At 35.7% G+C, this 17330-nt stretch overlaps 1 protein-coding gene across 1 annotated transcript in view; it reads left to right on the top strand.

Annotated features, from left to right (window-relative positions):
• The window catches only part of epha8 (eph receptor A8), a 108221-nt gene that overhangs the window by 69365 nt on the left and 21526 nt on the right, over positions 1 to 17330 (top strand). Inside the window, exons 5-8 of the mRNA XM_016441424.1 lie at positions 11221 to 11376; positions 12561 to 13028; positions 15062 to 15186; positions 15970 to 16132. Of these exons, the coding sequence (XP_016296910.1) occupies positions 11221 to 11376; positions 12561 to 13028; positions 15062 to 15186; positions 15970 to 16132 (912 nt within the window). The remainder of the gene's footprint in view (positions 1 to 11220; positions 11377 to 12560; positions 13029 to 15061; positions 15187 to 15969; positions 16133 to 17330) is intronic.

The raw sequence follows: 17330 nt of genomic DNA on the forward strand, positions 1-17330 counted from the left end.
TTTATAAAGAATATCTCTTTGGATTTGAGACTTTAGTCTTTGCAACTTTACAGATCTTCTTTATGCACCAAGAGCTTGTAACACTCCAAAGAGAAAGGAAAAATTGAAATCGCATCATATGACCCCTTTAAAGCAGGCAATAATTTGCACTGCGCTTGGAAGATTGAGCTGGTCATTATGGAAATGATCTGGCTGCGACTGTGTTCTTTAATGTGCGCATTGTTAGAAAATCACCTGCAGAATTGCGCTCTAACGGTAATTTGCCCTGTTTAGTAAATCTGGCCCATAATCTGTTATGAACATTTTGTATTTTGTATAAAAAAATATTAAATTAGAAATAAATGCTAAATATTTCGACTTTTGGACCCCACTGTACATATTTAATGAAAATAAATTATCATTCTTTCTCTTCTAATACGAAGAAAAAAAATCTAATATTATGGCAAGATATAATAAAGGCCATTTAAATCAACTGAGTGACTAGTTTTGCTAAGCCTATTGCACCAGAAATGGAGATAAATGCTCTTTACGCTCTGTGCCAACTGGGGCGGCATCTAATCATGGACTCGCTTTGCTACATAGCTTACGCACCTCCGTAGCTGCTAAAATTAATGCCAGCCCATGAAGTTTTTAATATCTGTGCTGAGGTCCCTTCTTCCACCAGGATTTGTTAACGTGGTGCCATGTTTCATTTCTGCCTATTAGTGCATGTGAGAGACGTTTAAGAACATAATTAAAGTGGGACGCCCCTGTGGGAGCATTCAGGTAGATTAAACGACTTCATTAGCTTTACGCTACAGCAAGTGTGCGATGTAGCCACCGGACAGAAGCAGTCCGAGGTACAGGGCTTCCCTGCTGGGAGTCGACTGTCAAGGATCGTACAGCGCATGCAGATGCATCTCGTTAGTGAGAGTTTCGACGGCCGAGCAATTTATTACCTCGCTGGTTGAGATATTTTTGGGAACTTTTCAAACCAGTTTGGACTAGTTTATAGCATTTTAAATGTGGTTTGCTGCCTGGTTTTAAATGGTCTGATTTAAAGGGCTAATTCACCCAAAAATGAAAATTCTATACAAGTTTCTTTCTTCTGTTTAACACACAAGAAGCTATTTTGGTAACCAAACAGTTGGTGGAAGCCATTGACTTTCATAGTATGGAAAAAAATAAAAGGCTACGAGCAACTTTTTTGTTACCAACATTCTTCAAAATATCTTCTTTTGTGTTCAACTCATAGAGGTTTGGAACAACATGAGGGTAAGCAAATGATGACAGAAATTTCATTTTGGGTTGAACTATCCCTGTAATGGTTTTATAGGGGTTTGGAACAGACTGGGAGATCCAGCTAGACTAGCTAAAATCAGATAAGACCTGCAAACCACCTTAGGCTGGTTTAAGCAGTTTACAGCAGGTTTACTGGAACCCGTTTTTCCATGCACTGGTCAATTTTGAGATATTAGGCTGGCTTTTCACTGCATATTTTTTCAGACTAAATGAAAACATGCAAAATAGACTTTTAATTGTTTATTTTGTTGCACTTTATGTATTTGCATTTGCAAAAGCAATTTTCTCAAAATGAGTCATAAATCTCCACTTCAGTAGCACTTACATCCATCAGACTTTACAGTTTTTACAGAGGGGCTTGTTCATGCATCAGCTGCCTGCTTTTATACTCAATTTTACACCATTATTTTATTTTTCTGTCTGTTGACAGTATTTTCTGATTTATGGAGTGATAAAAACTATTACCAATCCTTTCTGTAAAAACCTTTAACTCTACTATGGTAACAAAATAAAAGAAGACTTTTGAACCTGGCTTTATCTAATGTTCAGATTAGATACCTTGTAATATAAAAAAATCTTATTGCAATCAATCAACCGGGGAAGAATGGTAATTTCTATTAGTAAAAAAAAAAAATACTTTATTCACCTGGGGTGTTTTGCTTTAAAGGAATAGAAAATTACTTGAAAATGTACTCTGTCTCATGCCATCCAGGATGTAGATGACTTCATTCATTACATAATTTCCTCTGCAGTGAATGGGTGCCGTCAGAATGAGAGTCCAAACAGCTGATTAAAAAAATCACTATAATCCACAAGTAATCCACAAGACTCCAGTCCATCAATTAATGTCTTGTGAAGTGAAAAGTTGCGTGTTCGTAAGAAACTAATGTTGGTAACAGGAGAGAAATATGCACAGATATGTTGGTAGATTTTGATGTGAGAGGACAACTTCTCTACCTCTTGGATGGCCATTTTCATTTTTGAGTGAACTGTTCCTTTAAGATAGATTTTGTTTCCATTAGCCCAACTTGACCAGTCAAAACTAGCATAAATCAAACGAAAGCATGCCTTTTACTAGTCTTTTTAGCTCATACAGGTTTTTTTTTCTTTAGTCAGCAGGAAGGACGTTAAATGTTCAGACATACATTTCAAAGGAAGTTCTAACAAATCTTAATCATTTATTCATGTCTTTTTCCATATCATGGGCAGTCGAGTCTATCGCAATGCGCAATCACGAGGATTCTCCAAGTCAATAAAGTCACCAGCTGCATTCCTCCTTCTACTGTTAATGACTCTTCAAGGTCGCCCCCAATTTAGACAAGTTGGTCTCCATCTATCAAGCATTTAGAAACAGGCACCACTTTTCTTGAGTAAATTGATCTGATAGCAATTACCCTCCTGCGCTTGGAAAGTTTAAGATGAGATCTTTGGAGGACACAGCCTAACCACAACTACAGACAATAAGATTAAGGGCCAAAATAGAAAACAGAAGCAAAATTGGATGCACGTCCACACAGACCCGCACACACATATATCTATATGTATATTAATGCAAGTATTTCAGAGTAAACTAGATAATAGACTCCTCTGCCCTCGTGCTCTATGCCACACAGTGTAGTTAATATCAGATTGCGAGCCACAAACAATTAACTCCTTACGGCCCTCTTATATATCCATTAAAAGTCTCCCTCTGGGATAAACAGACATTTTTACACATGGCCGGTTTCGAATTAGGCTGCTTTCTTCAGGCCAGCACAAGCCATTTTCACAAATTAAGATATGCTTGTGTGTCAAAGGTATATGGTTATTTTGTGCATAGGGGGTTGTGTTTGTGGGCTTTATAACTCATGAACTTCTTCTTATAGCCTTGGGATCAATTAAACAGTTCAATGAAAGTTTGTCCTCTTTTTGCCCTATATTACCCCAATCCTGCATTATTTCCTTTTTTTATACACGTACATATACACATAAACTTAAGATTTATGTATATGAATCGCATATAAAATTTCTTTCTATTTGGATTTACGCCATTTTAACATAAACCAATACAATTAATGTGATGCATGTACTGTAAAAAAAAATGTAAGTTATAAATAAAACAAAGATTTCTGCTCTTTCTAATTTAATTTGTCACGTTTAATTCATTTTCTGTAATCATTTGTGAAATTTACTAACAATTTCTAAGTATATTTTTTATACACGTACATATACACATAAAATTAAGATTTATGTATATGAATCGCATATAAAATTTCTTTCTATTTGGATTACGCCATTTTAACATAAACCAATACAATTAATGTGATGCATGTACTGTAAAAAAAAATGTAAGTTATAAATAAAACAAAGATTTCTGCTCTTTCTAATTTAATTTGTCACGTTTAATTCATTTTCTGTAATCATTTGTGAAATTTACTAACAATTTCTAAGTATAAAATTGTTTCTATACCATTTTTTTCAGTCATACATAAATGAAACGGATAAGAAACATTTGCAACTATTTGACTAATCCAAATGCATTTTGGAAATGTTAATATTTTAAATAGTCAAAATATTTCCAAAATGCATTTGGTTAATTAAAAAAAAATGTATTAAATTAAATTAAATGTAAAAAATTGTTTAATTGTGAAAACACTTACATTTATTTAGTTAAAATGTATGAACATAGTTCAAATATGGCTAGCTATGGAATAAGCAATATTCAATTAGTTAAAATGCATGAGAGTTATAGAAATGTGATTTATTGATGATAAGTGGTTATTGTGTACATTCAGTTTATTAGTACTATTACAGAAATTGTACCTGTTTCATTTATGTATGACTGACAAATATGCATCACAATATTAGTTTGTGTTAAAACTGTCTAATCCAAATGGGTATGCAAATTTTAATGCATAAATCATAAATATTGTTTGAAGTGTATTTGAATGTTGCAGAGCCCGGCCCAGAGGTCCACTCAAGAGATGAGAATTGTCTTTTGATAGTAAATGAGAGAGAGAAACCAGAGTTGGGTGTTTTTCAAGTGGTTCTCTGTGTTGTTTTGATTAAAACATACTTCTATTAAAATAATATGTGGTCGGAATGACACCAGGGTGAATGACAACATGTTAATTTTTGGGTGCACTGTGCCTTTAAATCCACAGAGGCGATATTTAGCAAAACCGCAGACGTTATTATGACTGAAGTCTAATATGCAGGTAAATCCTTGTATTGTAATGCAAAATGCGATCCACGCTGTTTGAAATCAAAGACCTGTCTATTTAATGACTAGCAAAAGGTCATGTCTGTATTTGCTGTTATTGTGCTCTTGGTTCTGTTTGAATTTCATGCATGAATTGGCATTTTGATAGTCAAAGCCGAAGCTTGAAGGCCCAAACGTTTGAGAGCAATTCATCTTCTCCCCTTCTTATCCACCTTTATTTATTTCTTTCTTTATTTTTAGCCTCTAGTTGTTCGATCTTGAGACTCGTTCCCTTGTGGTTTGAGGGCCAGTCAGCATTAGGTCTTATCGTGGCCGCACGGCTTCGGGATCTGGACGGTGCCAGTCATGCTCCGTATCGCTGCTGCTGCTGCTGCTGGGATTTTTGCCTGGGGACGGATTGGCCGACTCCAAATGTCACTAACCTTGAATAATGTCACCCCTAAAAGTGCTGTCATGAAAAAAAAAATGGCTTTATGCTTTATGATTTGAGAGAAATAATACAGCAGGTGCACAACCTGTGGAAAATCTTTGCCTTTCGATATAGTTAAAAGACAATGTGCATCGCAATGCAGCTTCCTCTTCAGTCCATCCAGAAGATAACTCGGCTGCAAAAACGTGTCTTTCAGAAATCTGCTTCATGGTAAATGCTCCAGAGAGAATTGATTTTTAATGATAACATTCAGTGGGTTCAAGGATTTCAGTCTTGACACGAGCATGAGCTGATGTGCCTCAGAGGAGCATTTCTTGCCATAGGTATGAGATGTAATGAATTAAATTTATTCTAAACGTTTAAAATATGTTTTTGCATGTATATGCACAGTGCCATTCAAAAGTTTGTGTATATTTTTACTTTTATTCAGCAGGGATGCGTTAATTAATCTAAAGTGAGAGTACATACATTTATAGTGTTACAAAAAATTAATTAAAAAAAAAAAACATTTCAAATAAATCCTGTCCTTTTGAACTTTCTATTCATCAAAGAAACTAGTAATAAAAAAGCACTTTTTTTTAAACAAAATATTAAGTAGCACAACTGTTTTCAACTGATAATAAATAAGACATTTCTATTAGCATATTAGAATGATTTCTGAAGGATCATGTGACATTGAAGATTGGAGTAATGATGTTGAATGAGTTTTGTTATTACAGGAATAAATTACATTAAATTATATACAGTGTCGGGAAGGTTACTTTGTAAATGTAATAGGTTATAGTTTACAAGTTACCCTATTTAAAATGTAATAAGTAGTGTAACTGTTTCAATTACTTCATTAAAGGAATGTAACTAAATACATTTGATTACTTTTTGATAACTTTTTGATACATTTCTAATGAATGTTTTCAACCGTTAATCATTTTAAAACATTTAAAGCAGGCCCAGGTTAACCTTACAGTTAATCTTCAAAAATAAAGCATATACATAAACCCAAATACTGTCTCATATTTTAGAGCAGTTGATGCAGTTTGGGAAAGAAATCAGTCATATCTGTACGTGTGTGAAAATATTCAGATGTAACCCCCCTTTGCAATCGTTAACATTTTCATAAGCAACTGTAATTTAATCACACATTTTTCTCAGTAACTGTAACAGATTACAGTTACATTTAATTTGTAATTAAATTACATAATTACGTTACATGTAACTAGTTACTCCCCAACACCGATCATATATTATATCACATTAAAATATATTAAAAAACAGTTATTTTAAATTGTAATAATATTTCACAATAATACAGCATTTTTTATTAAATAAATGCAGCTTAGTTGAGTGCAGATTTTTGGAAGGGAACAAGAGGAAAGACATTTATAATCATAATGTTTATAGACCTATATTCATTATATTTAGTATGCCACTGCTTTTTAATATGTTCCATATAATTTCTTTAGGTGTGTCTTGTACCTATTTGTTCTTTCCCCAATTTTCTAATACTTGAACTTTTTAAAATTAAAAATATAACTATAAATATTACATTTATGAAATCTCCAAGGAGAAAATGAATGGAAAAAATACCTTCAAAACACTTGAAAAGACAGGTGGTCACTGTTGTGCTCTACATTATTCATGAGCTCATTAACATATGACCGCCCACTTTAGATATGCTTATTCAACAACTACTACTATGGTTGTGATTGGTTATCCAATTATGACAGAGGTTATTTAAATCTTTTAAAGGAGTTTTAAATATACAGTAACTGTTTAATAGGGTCAAAAACTACATTATGAAATTGTGACTTATTGGACTTAATAACAGTGCACTTTTGTTAGGCCTTTTAGGGATTTAGCCATTATGTCATGTTAAAACAACACAGCAGAAGTGTTTGCGTTGTATATTAGAGGCTGAATGGGAACATCTGTTTTATGGCTCTCACAGGAAACAATCATTACAGTAACAGTACAGGCCTCCATGCATCTTTAAAATGGTACACTGCTGTGCTGTACGTGTGGCTGGTCCAAATCTAAAGCAGGAGAGCAAGTGCCAGGCGAGTGACACACTGACATGAGTGTGCTGGATGCGTCCGGACCCTGAGCAATCAGTAACCCCTTCAGTGGAGAGGGGGACGTTTACAGCACGTGTGTTTGGAGGACCTGTGATGGAGTGCCCCATTTTCAGCTATGATTTCACTGACAGAATCATTCATCACTCAGACAATCCTCCCAGCTCATTAGCAGCTGTTGTTTAGCTCCCATAAGAGTTCTGAGCTGTTTGTGAGCATGAAGAGTGCTTCCGTGTGTGTTTTTGTGTGGTTTCAAGGATACTCATTGTGAGTCTCTTAAAGAAACAGTTTGCCCAAATGAAAATCCTGTCGTTATTTACTCACACTCATGTCACTGCTTTTGTGTTCCACAGAAGAGAGAAAGTTTGAACAACATGAGGGTGAATATATGATAAGAGAATTTTCATTTTGGGTGAACTATGCCTTTAAAATTATATGGTCAAATATTTGACCTGTCAACTCTAAATTTGGAAATTCACAATTTCTGGTCATTTTTAGAGTCATAATCAGACATAATCTTTTGCATAACACCACATACATCTTGTAATCATTGGCCAAAAAGTTTATTTTAAAATGTCTATTATTATTGTTGTTGTTGTTGTTTTCAATGATTTACGTTATTTGGGACAAAAATGTATTGTATTAAATTTATTGTATATTTATTGCATTTCAGCAGTGTAATTGTGGACATGTAAATGCATATTATATTATATTATATTATATTGTGATTTATATAATTTTTTCTACAGATTAATCTTTAGCAGTTGTATCATATTTTTATTTTAACATGTGTTTTATTATCTTTTTTTAAATATTAAAGATAATAATAAATAATAAATCAAGTAAATCTTTTCATAGTTTTAACAATATTATATATTATATTATATTATATTATATGATATTGACTAATCTTAGAAGTAATCTGATATAGTACATCTCTTTCAGTCTTATGATTTTTAAAAAATATATATTTTATTATTGTTTAAAAAATAATCAAGTAAACAATAAGTCAGTCTTTTCAAAATTGTAAAATTTTAGCCAAATTCCTACTTTTGTGGTTGAATTTTGAATGTACTTAGATTATTTTCAAGTTTTGTATTATATTATATTATATTATATTATATTGTTTTTCTAATCTTAAAACCTAATCCAGTAGTTCTCTATCAATTTTATGATAATTTCATGTTTAATTTTTATTTGTGAAATATGTAATTCCAACACTGTTTTTGACACTTACTGTGGAAAGGCGCCCATTCATGATCATTTAGTTGAGCGTGTGAGGTTCCACTACGGTAAATAAAAACATTTTGTTTGTGTTAATGCTTTAATCACCTTGTTCTCCTACAAGACCTTGCATAGTCTGGTCATGAAAAACACCTTGGTGGTTATTCTTTTCAACCATATTTATTTAACCATCTACGCAAAGAGTAAAAATCAAGGTCAGCATACAATGGCTGTAAATATTCATTAAAATTCATTGTAATGCAAATGTGGATGCAAGGAGAGCGGTGCTCTGACAGGTGCTGACAAACCAAACAGTGTGCAGCCCTAATGTAGTGTATGTAAACACCGCCGGATAAAGAGCAACGGAGTCTCTTCTCACCCCGCAGGCTTTTTTAACCCTTATCTGCTTTGAAAAGAGAGTTACTAAGTAGAAAAAGTCTTAAAAGCGGGATTTCAGCCCAAACAGAAAAGGTCACCAAAGTTCATCATGATTAAGTCACATCTGTCTGTCGGTGTGTATGGCGAATGTGTGCTTCTGACTGCATTGCCAGAGGTATTCTGTCAAAAACTTCAAAGCGCGTAGACGTCACTGTACTCCATGAGTGTACGGCCCCAATGTTTATCGTGACCTGCTTTTCAACTCAGGAGCTTTTCAAAAAAACATCAAGGGAGGGAAGGATTAATCGGATCAAGCCAAAAGAAAAAACAGACAAGGATAAATACTGCAAGAAGGAATACTTTTTGGACTCCCTGGGGTTTCTGTCAGTGGAGATAAAGAACTTGCTATCACTCTATGTTAATTCTCGATTCTTCCCCTCTCCAAAGCTCAGATTCCTCACCCATGTACTTGTTGTCCTCACTTGAACATTCGTTTTGCAAACTCTGAACCGCAACACTTGAGAGTGACTGTGCTTGCTCATAACCTGTTGCATTTCATTTTGTTCAAATAATGTTCAAAATGATCAAAAATGGTTTTTTCAACCCTTTTTACTTCCATAATGTGATGTATTTCTGGGTTAAACAGGATATTCAATGAGAAAGCATGTACACTAAAGGTTCATAAAGGAGGAAACCGGTTTCCCCAATTGAATAAAAAATAGTTAAAAGCAATTGTGACTTTTTATCTCACAATTCTGACTTTTTTTCTCGCAATTGCAAGCTTATATCTTGCAATTTAGACTTTATTTCTCATAATTTGCGGCTTCATTTCTCAGAATTGCGGGTTTATATCCTTTATTTTTAGTGTAAAAACATTTTAATAGTCTAAAGAAATAGTCTTTTTTTTCGCTGCAAAGAACATTTCGTGAAAGGTTCTATGGATATTAAAGGTTCTTTGTGGAACCATGGATGTCAATAAAGAACCTTTATTTTTTACCACCTTATTTATCCACAAAAAAATTGGTTGAATTGTGAAAAATCTCCTGATGAGTACATGTTTAAACGATTAGTTCACTTTCAGAATGAAGCCCCCCCCCCCCCCCCCCCACTAATAGATTCAGAAATTTTAGCAGGGGACATTTCTGAACTTCGGTTGATTTGACACAGAATGACTCAGCAGCGATCGCAACCCATTTTACTTTCATAATGTGACTTAAAGTCCCCATGAAATCAAAATGAAAGTTTTTTGGGTGTTAGTATCAATATGTTAGTCTTCAGGTTATCTATAAGGCAGTGTACTCCAAAACAGTGACATTTAGAAGATATAAGCATTCAAAGCTTGCAGTTCGTCACTTCCGCCAAAACGGCTCAAACGGCTCAATGACATCACATCGACACACTCTGCTCCGGTCCAGAGGATAGCACGGAGCGGATCACATGCGCGTGTCGGCGCAGACCACAAAATGTATCGGAGCTATTTGAATTCTACACAGAATGCTATATTTTATAGCAATATTGTGGCTGGCATACCCTGTCAAATGCGGTTTTATGGAGCTCAACGGCTCTGAACGGCTCTAGCCCAAGCTGTGATATAAACGAACGCTATTGGCTATTTTAAAAAGGGGCGGGGCTGCTTGATATGTCCCACCCTGTCTTCCTTTTTCAGTTAAAATGACGTCAACACATAGAGTAACGCTGCGTGTTTCTAAGCATTTCAGGGGACCTTTAAGGTTTTTGAGGAAAACATTCCAGGACTTTTCTCCATATCTTCAATGGTTGATGGGTTGAATCGCAGTTTCAATGCAGCTTTAAAGGGCTCTACACGATCCCAGCTGAGGAATAAGGGTCTTATCTATCGAAACGTTCTGTCACTTAAAAAAAAAAAAAAAAGTATATACTTTTTAACCACAAATGCTCGTCTTGCACTAACTCTGCAATGCGTGTCAGCGACCTCACACATTACGTAATCACGTTGGAAGAGTCATGTGCGGTTAGTTCTTCGTCTGTGTACTTCGGTTCAAAAAGATAGGGTAGGGTGAAAATCTCCATCTCATTTACTCCAATTTCAGAATCATCCAACATTGTTGTTTTACCTTTTTTTTTTATTGTAAAGGGCGTTTCATGTTAAACACAATACTTCCGTCACGTGTGTGTGATTACGTAATGCGTGAGGTCGAGCTAGTGCAAGATGAGCATTTGTGGTTAAAAAGTATATACATTTTTTTTTTTTTTTTTTTAGAAAATGACAGATCGTTCCACTAGATAAGACCCTTATTCCTCGTCTAGGATCATGTAGAGCCCTTTGAAGCTGCACTGAAACTGCAATTTGGACCTTCAACCTGTTGGTCCCTGTTGAAGTCCACTACATGGAAAAAAAATTCTGGAATGTTTTCTTTAAAAACCTTAATTTCTTTTCGACTGAAGAAAGAAAGACATGAACATTTTGGATGACATGGGGATGAGTAAATTATCAGGAAATTTTCATTCTGGAAGTGAACTAATCCTTTAAATCAGGAACAGAACATCTGTAATTTTGGATTTTATGTTGACTTTAAAATATTTGATGAATATCTAAGTGGCAAAGAAGCAGATTGTGGATTGTGCTGAGGTAAACTCTGTTTTTGTGTTTCTATTAGCATGTGAGGTGGGTTTCTACAAGCCCGTGGCAGGAGATCAGCTCTGTGGGAAATGTCCACTCCACAGTCACTCTGAGACACGAGCGGCTCTAACCTGCCCCTGTGATGCCAACTTCTATCGTTCCTCTACAGATACCTCTGCTTCTCCCTGCACAAGTGAGTCTTCATGTTTGCAAATCATTAGACCAAGAAATCTTCTAACTTAAAAATTCTTTAGATACCGTGGCCTAGAAAAGTATCTGAAAATCGATATGTGAACGTCGATGCATAATATACATAATATATAAAACATTTCAAATGCTGCAGGATCTTTTCTCTTCACTAGCTGCACTTTATAATTTTTTAAGTCTTAGTGTATTTTAATCAGCTGGTGTTTTGTTGGTTTTTAGTGGATGTACCACAGGTGTAGATTATTGGAATAACTATGTACTTTTTATTCTTTTATTTTATTTTATACATTATATAGATGTCATATTATATAAGTAATTATATTTTGTTATTATATATATTATATTTTGATCAGCATGCCTGATCAAAGAAATAAAATGAAATAAGAATAAGATAAAATGAAATAAGATAAAATTAATTAGAATTAAAAATATTTTTCTTATTTTTAATTTAATTTAATTTATTTTTAAATTGAAAATAAAATTCCTGATCAAAGAAGCAAAACGAAATAAATTGATAATGTAAAATTAAGTAAACTAAAAAATGATTTTATCTTATTTTTTATTTTATTTTTTTATACATTATATAAATGTCTTATCATAAAAATAATTTTTATTAGCATGTCTGATCATAGAAATAAAATGAAATAAAATAGAAAAGATAAAATTAAGCATATCTCATTTTATTTTTATTTATTTTTATGTTTATTTACTTTTATTTTATACATTATATAAATGCCTTATTATATAAATAATTTTGATCAGCATGCCTGATCAAAGAAATAAAATGAAATAAAATAGATAAGATAAAATTAAGTAGAATTTAAAAAAATCTTATTTTTTATTTTATTTAATTTATTTTTTATTTATTTGAAGTTTATATTTTACTTAAAAAAATGTGTGCTTGTGCAATCTGTAAAACACATTTAAATATTTTGAAATATTCCAAATACTTTCTGTTACCAAAAAATCTAACTTTTTTTTTTTTTTTTTTTTACTTTTAATGAGTGTTAAAATCGTAAGGCAAGATTACTTGTTGAACGGGGATCGTGTGGTTACTGAAGTGCAAATTCAATCATTCTCTTTTGATCAGCTAGCCTGATAACCACCAATTCCCTCAACCTCACTAATTAACCTATAATTAAGAACTGTCTAACTTCACCCTCCCCGCAGGACCTCCGTCAGCTCCGGTAAACATCATCTCATATGTGAACGGCACCTCGGTCAGTCTGGAGTGGGGTTCACCTCTGGATACAGGAGGCCGCAGTGACGTCATCTATGACGTCCTTTGCCAGAAGTGTGACAAAGATGGGGCGCAGTGTGAGGACTGTCGGGTGGGTGCCGGAGGGGGTAACGGGGTGGGGAACAGCAATGGGGGTGTTGCAGACGCCAATGGAGCTGTTAGCGGGACAGTTGGAGGAGGAGGAGGAATCATGAATAGAGTGGTGGTGTCCCGGACAGGAGTGGCCCTGGTGCGCTTTATCCCTCAGCAGACAGGACTTACAGAACCATGGGTGACGGTGCTGAATCTCGCCGCTCACAGTAATTACACCTTCCGTATTGTTGCTCTAAATGGAGTCACGCACCTGAGCAATGAGCTGCCACAGTCTGTGATGGTCAATATCACCACAAACCAGGCAGGTAGGAGACACTACCGGGTCATTAAAGTTTGATTGCATTAATTATTCGCATAATTAATAAAACACTGCTGCTTAAAAATCAAGGTCTTACTAGCCTATGAGGTCTAGTCTAGTCTAGGCTTTAGCTTACTCGCCTAGTCAAAACCTAGCTGACTAGTCCATGATGTGTTTTGAAATTTGGTCAACCTCAGTCAGAGTTTTCTAAAAAGGTTGAAATAGGCCCCACCAGCTAGTAATCTAACTTATTAACCACCTAAACTAATTTGAACCTGCTAATGACCGTATTGAGCAGTTCTAAATAGAATAGACAATGTCATCTAACCAGGTTGATCTCAGCCAAACCAGCTATAGTAATCTAATTGATGAACCTCCTTAAATGACTAGTTCTGAACAGCTTTGTCAAGGTGGTCTACCAGTCCTAACCAGGTTGACCTCCACTAAATCAGCTATTAATCTAATTGATCTAGCACCTAGACAAGTTTGAACTAGCCAAAGATCATGAATAACCAGTTTTGAACAGCTTAGTCAAGGTTGTCTACCAGTTTTAAACAGTTTAGTTTAGGTACCAGTTTAGACATCAGCCCTAACAACATTGAACCTAAAGTAGTTTGAACCAGCTAATTAGCATAAATAGCTACTTTCGAAACCATCTAAAGCTGGTATGAATAAACAGTTTTGAACAGCTTAGCCAAGGTTGTCTACCATTCCTAACAAAGATGAACTATGGTCCTTCAGCAAGCTAGTCTATCTGACTACCCTGTTGAAAAAAACAGCATATGCTGGTTAGGTATGTTTTGAAGCATGGTAGCTGGCTTGAGCTGGTTTAAGCCTTAGCAATTAGTTCCTGCTCAGGACCAGCTCATAGCCAGCTTATAACCAGCTCATGACCAACTAAGGACCAGCTTAAGTCAGCTCAACTCAGCTGCCATGCTTCAAAACAAATCTAACCAGCATATGCTGTTTTTTCTTCCACCTAGCCACCTATAGTTTAAATCACCTAATGACTATAAATAGTAAGTTTAAACAGTTTAGTTTAGGTACCAGTTTAGGCATCAGCCCTAACCAGGTTGACCTCTGCTCCATCAGCAAGTTAGTCTAGCTGCTCATCCACCGAAACTAGTCTGAACCGGCTAAGAAGCATAAATAACTAGTTTTGAAACCATCTAAAAACAGCTAGAAAACCATCTAAAGCTGGTATGAATAAACAGTTTTGAACAGCTTAGTCAAGGTTGTCTACCAGTCCTAACCAGAATGACCTATGGCTCGTTAGCAAGCTGGTCTAGCTGATTAACCACCTAAACTAGTTTGAACCACCTAATGACTATAAATAGCAAATTTTAAACAGCTTAGTTTAGGTACCAGTTTAGGCACCAGCCCTAACAAGGTTAACTTCTGGCCATCAGCAAACCAGTCTATCTAATCATCTGAAGGTGGTCTGCTAACCCTAAAAACATTAATCTCGACTCCACCAGCTAGTCTAGCTGTTCGACAACCTAAACTAATTTGAACAAACTAATAAGCATAAATAACTAGTTTCTAAACCATCTAAAGCTTGTATGAAAAAAAAACGTTTTGAACAGCTTAGTCAAGGTTGTCTACTAGTCCTAACCAGGATGACCTAGCCGATTAACCACCTAAACTAGTTTGAATCACATTATGACTATAAATAACCAGTTTTAAACAGTTTAGTTTAGGTACCAGTTTAGGCACCAACCCTAACCAGGTTGACCTCTGGCCATCAGCAAACTAGTCTAGTTGATCATCTAAAGGTAATCTGCTAATCCTAAACACATTAATCTTGACTCCACCAGCAAGTACACTTACGAATCAAACACCTAAACTAGCTTCAACCAGCTAATAAAGATAAATAACCAGTTCTGATCAGCTAGAAGCTAGTAGTATGTATTTTCCAGCAAGAATAATACAGTGCATTTTATTGTTCCTTATATAATATCAATAATAATAAATATTATTTTTGTTGTAGAATGAATCTGTTGTCTTACTAAAGGGCCCTTCATGTCTTTGTTTTCACAGCTCCGTCTCAAGTGATGGCCATCCGACAAGAAAATGCCAGTCAGAACAGCGTCACTCTTTTCTGGCACGAACCGGCGCAGCCCAATGGAGTCATATTAGAATATGACATTAAATATTATGAAAAGGTCATTTCTTTATCGTAGTGATTACACTCCAGGTCCCAAAAGAGTGATATTTATTCATTAACTGAGAAGGTCTCATCACCGAATGGTTTAACTGCTTAATGAAGGGTCACATTTTATAGACTAGCCTGGAGTCAAATATCTCAGTTTAGCCACTTGGTTTATTGGCAGCTCAGGCTAATTGAAAGGAAATTACCAACCAATAGTGCTCTCAGACTGATTTGGCGAGATTATTTAAAGTGACATTGAAGGCAAACACAGTGAGCCCTGCCAAACACTGGAGGGAAGTTAATTGTCACGTGAGCTGGGAGCTTTGCTGCCTAATGGCGCAAAAGAGATCTCAGCTGTGACAGAGAATTAGTATACAGTGCCTAGTCAACAATGCCGCTATGTAAATATTATTTACGTGCATTCCCTGTTTGCCAAGCCGCTGCCCGTGTGCTGATTCCTGGGGAATGGTGCTTAACAAAGACCACACAGTGGTTTTTGATGGATATACGGCGCTGGCGGTCTCCTCAGGGGACAGAGGAGCATCAAAGGCTTTTTAACAAAGTGAAATGCTTCGGAGGGGACAGAGTTCATGGATGCAATGGGGTGAAGCGGAGAATGCTAACAGATTAGTGAGCACTTCAGTTTAATCGGTCCAATCCTCCAGCCTGGGTCTCAAAACAATGATTTTGTCAGGTCCTGGTGTGAATTGTCCATTATTGTCTGTATTTCAATGACCTTAAATAGAATCTTTATTTGAACATAACCACTCATTTACTTATTGGCCCGTTTTCACAGGACAATGAACAGCAAAGTTATGCTACGCTGAAGTCAAAGAACACTACCACTAAAGTGTCAGGTCTGAAGCCCGGCACGAGCTACATCTTCCAGATTCGGGCCAGAACCTCGGCTGGCTGTGGGCGATTCAGCCAGTCAGTGGAGATACAGACCGGCAAAGCAAGTGAGTGTTAAATTATTACTAGTGCCTAGTGCTACGCAGGGGCAGACTTACCCATTAGGCAAAAGTAGGCGACCGCCTTGGGCCCCCAAAAGCCAAGTGCCCCCTAAAATGCTTTTCATTTAGGATATGCGCATTAAGCGCTGACACGCAAACGGTTGCTGTTTACGGTGTTTATTACCACGACAACCGTCTGAGTCAGTGGTGCCTGCAGGTGTACGGCACTGTGAGTACCATGAGCGCTCAGACTGACCTCAGATTTGCCCCGCAAACATTTCAGCAGTTATCATAGGCCTGTGTGTCCCATATTTCTGTCGACTGAACCAGCCATGCCATTAATTATGAATTTATCAGTCTTTTGCATGCCAAAGTCAATTTCTGCATAGAAATATTATGCCAAATAGAAGCAGAAAATCGTGCTATACTGTGTACTTTCATGAGATCGGGTTAGCCTACAAGAATTAATTTGTTGGCTATTTTACAAATGGGAATACAACGAATTCATGACAATGTTTACATTCAAGCTACCCATAACATTTATAGTGAAAAGTATGGAATAAAATCACTGTCAAAAATAATCGTACGTAATTCAAAGCATTTGTGTGTCATTTTAATTTACTCGTGCGTAATTTAAAAGTATTGTATGTAATTCTGTTTTTTGTCAGAGTTGGATTCCAAAATCTACGGCCACGACAGTTTACAGATACGAGATTTTGTCCCTCGGATAGTAATGCCTGTGACAATGATGACGTGTTTTTGACAGTCGTTTCGCACACCGCACTTCGTGGTCGCAATTCGCACGTCGTGCATGTAACAGAGCTGTTGTGAAAACAAGCGTTGTGTCTGTAAACTGTCATAGTCGTACATTTTGGAGTTGTACTCTAACAAACACACACAATCTCGTATCTGTAAACTGTCGTGGGCGTAGATTTTGGAATCCAACTCTGACAAAAAACAGAATTACATACAATACTTTTAAATTACGCACGAGTAAATTAAAATGACACACAAATGCTTTGAATTACGTACGATTATTTTTGACAGTGATTTTATTCCATATAAAAGTACTATAAAAGCGTCTGGAATGTAATAAAGTAATTTTAAAGCGGTTTTTAAAGCATTTGCTGCATGGGTAAAAAAAATAGGCTAATAAATAATTCACATATCAGACAAAATTGCGTTGCAGCAAATCCTTTACATT

This window comes from Sinocyclocheilus anshuiensis, unplaced genomic scaffold (assembly GCF_001515605.1).
Source record: "Sinocyclocheilus anshuiensis isolate Anshui unplaced genomic scaffold, SAMN03320099.WGS_v1.1 scaffold623, whole genome shotgun sequence".
NCBI classification, from domain to species: Eukaryota; Metazoa; Chordata; class Actinopteri; order Cypriniformes; family Cyprinidae; genus Sinocyclocheilus; species Sinocyclocheilus anshuiensis.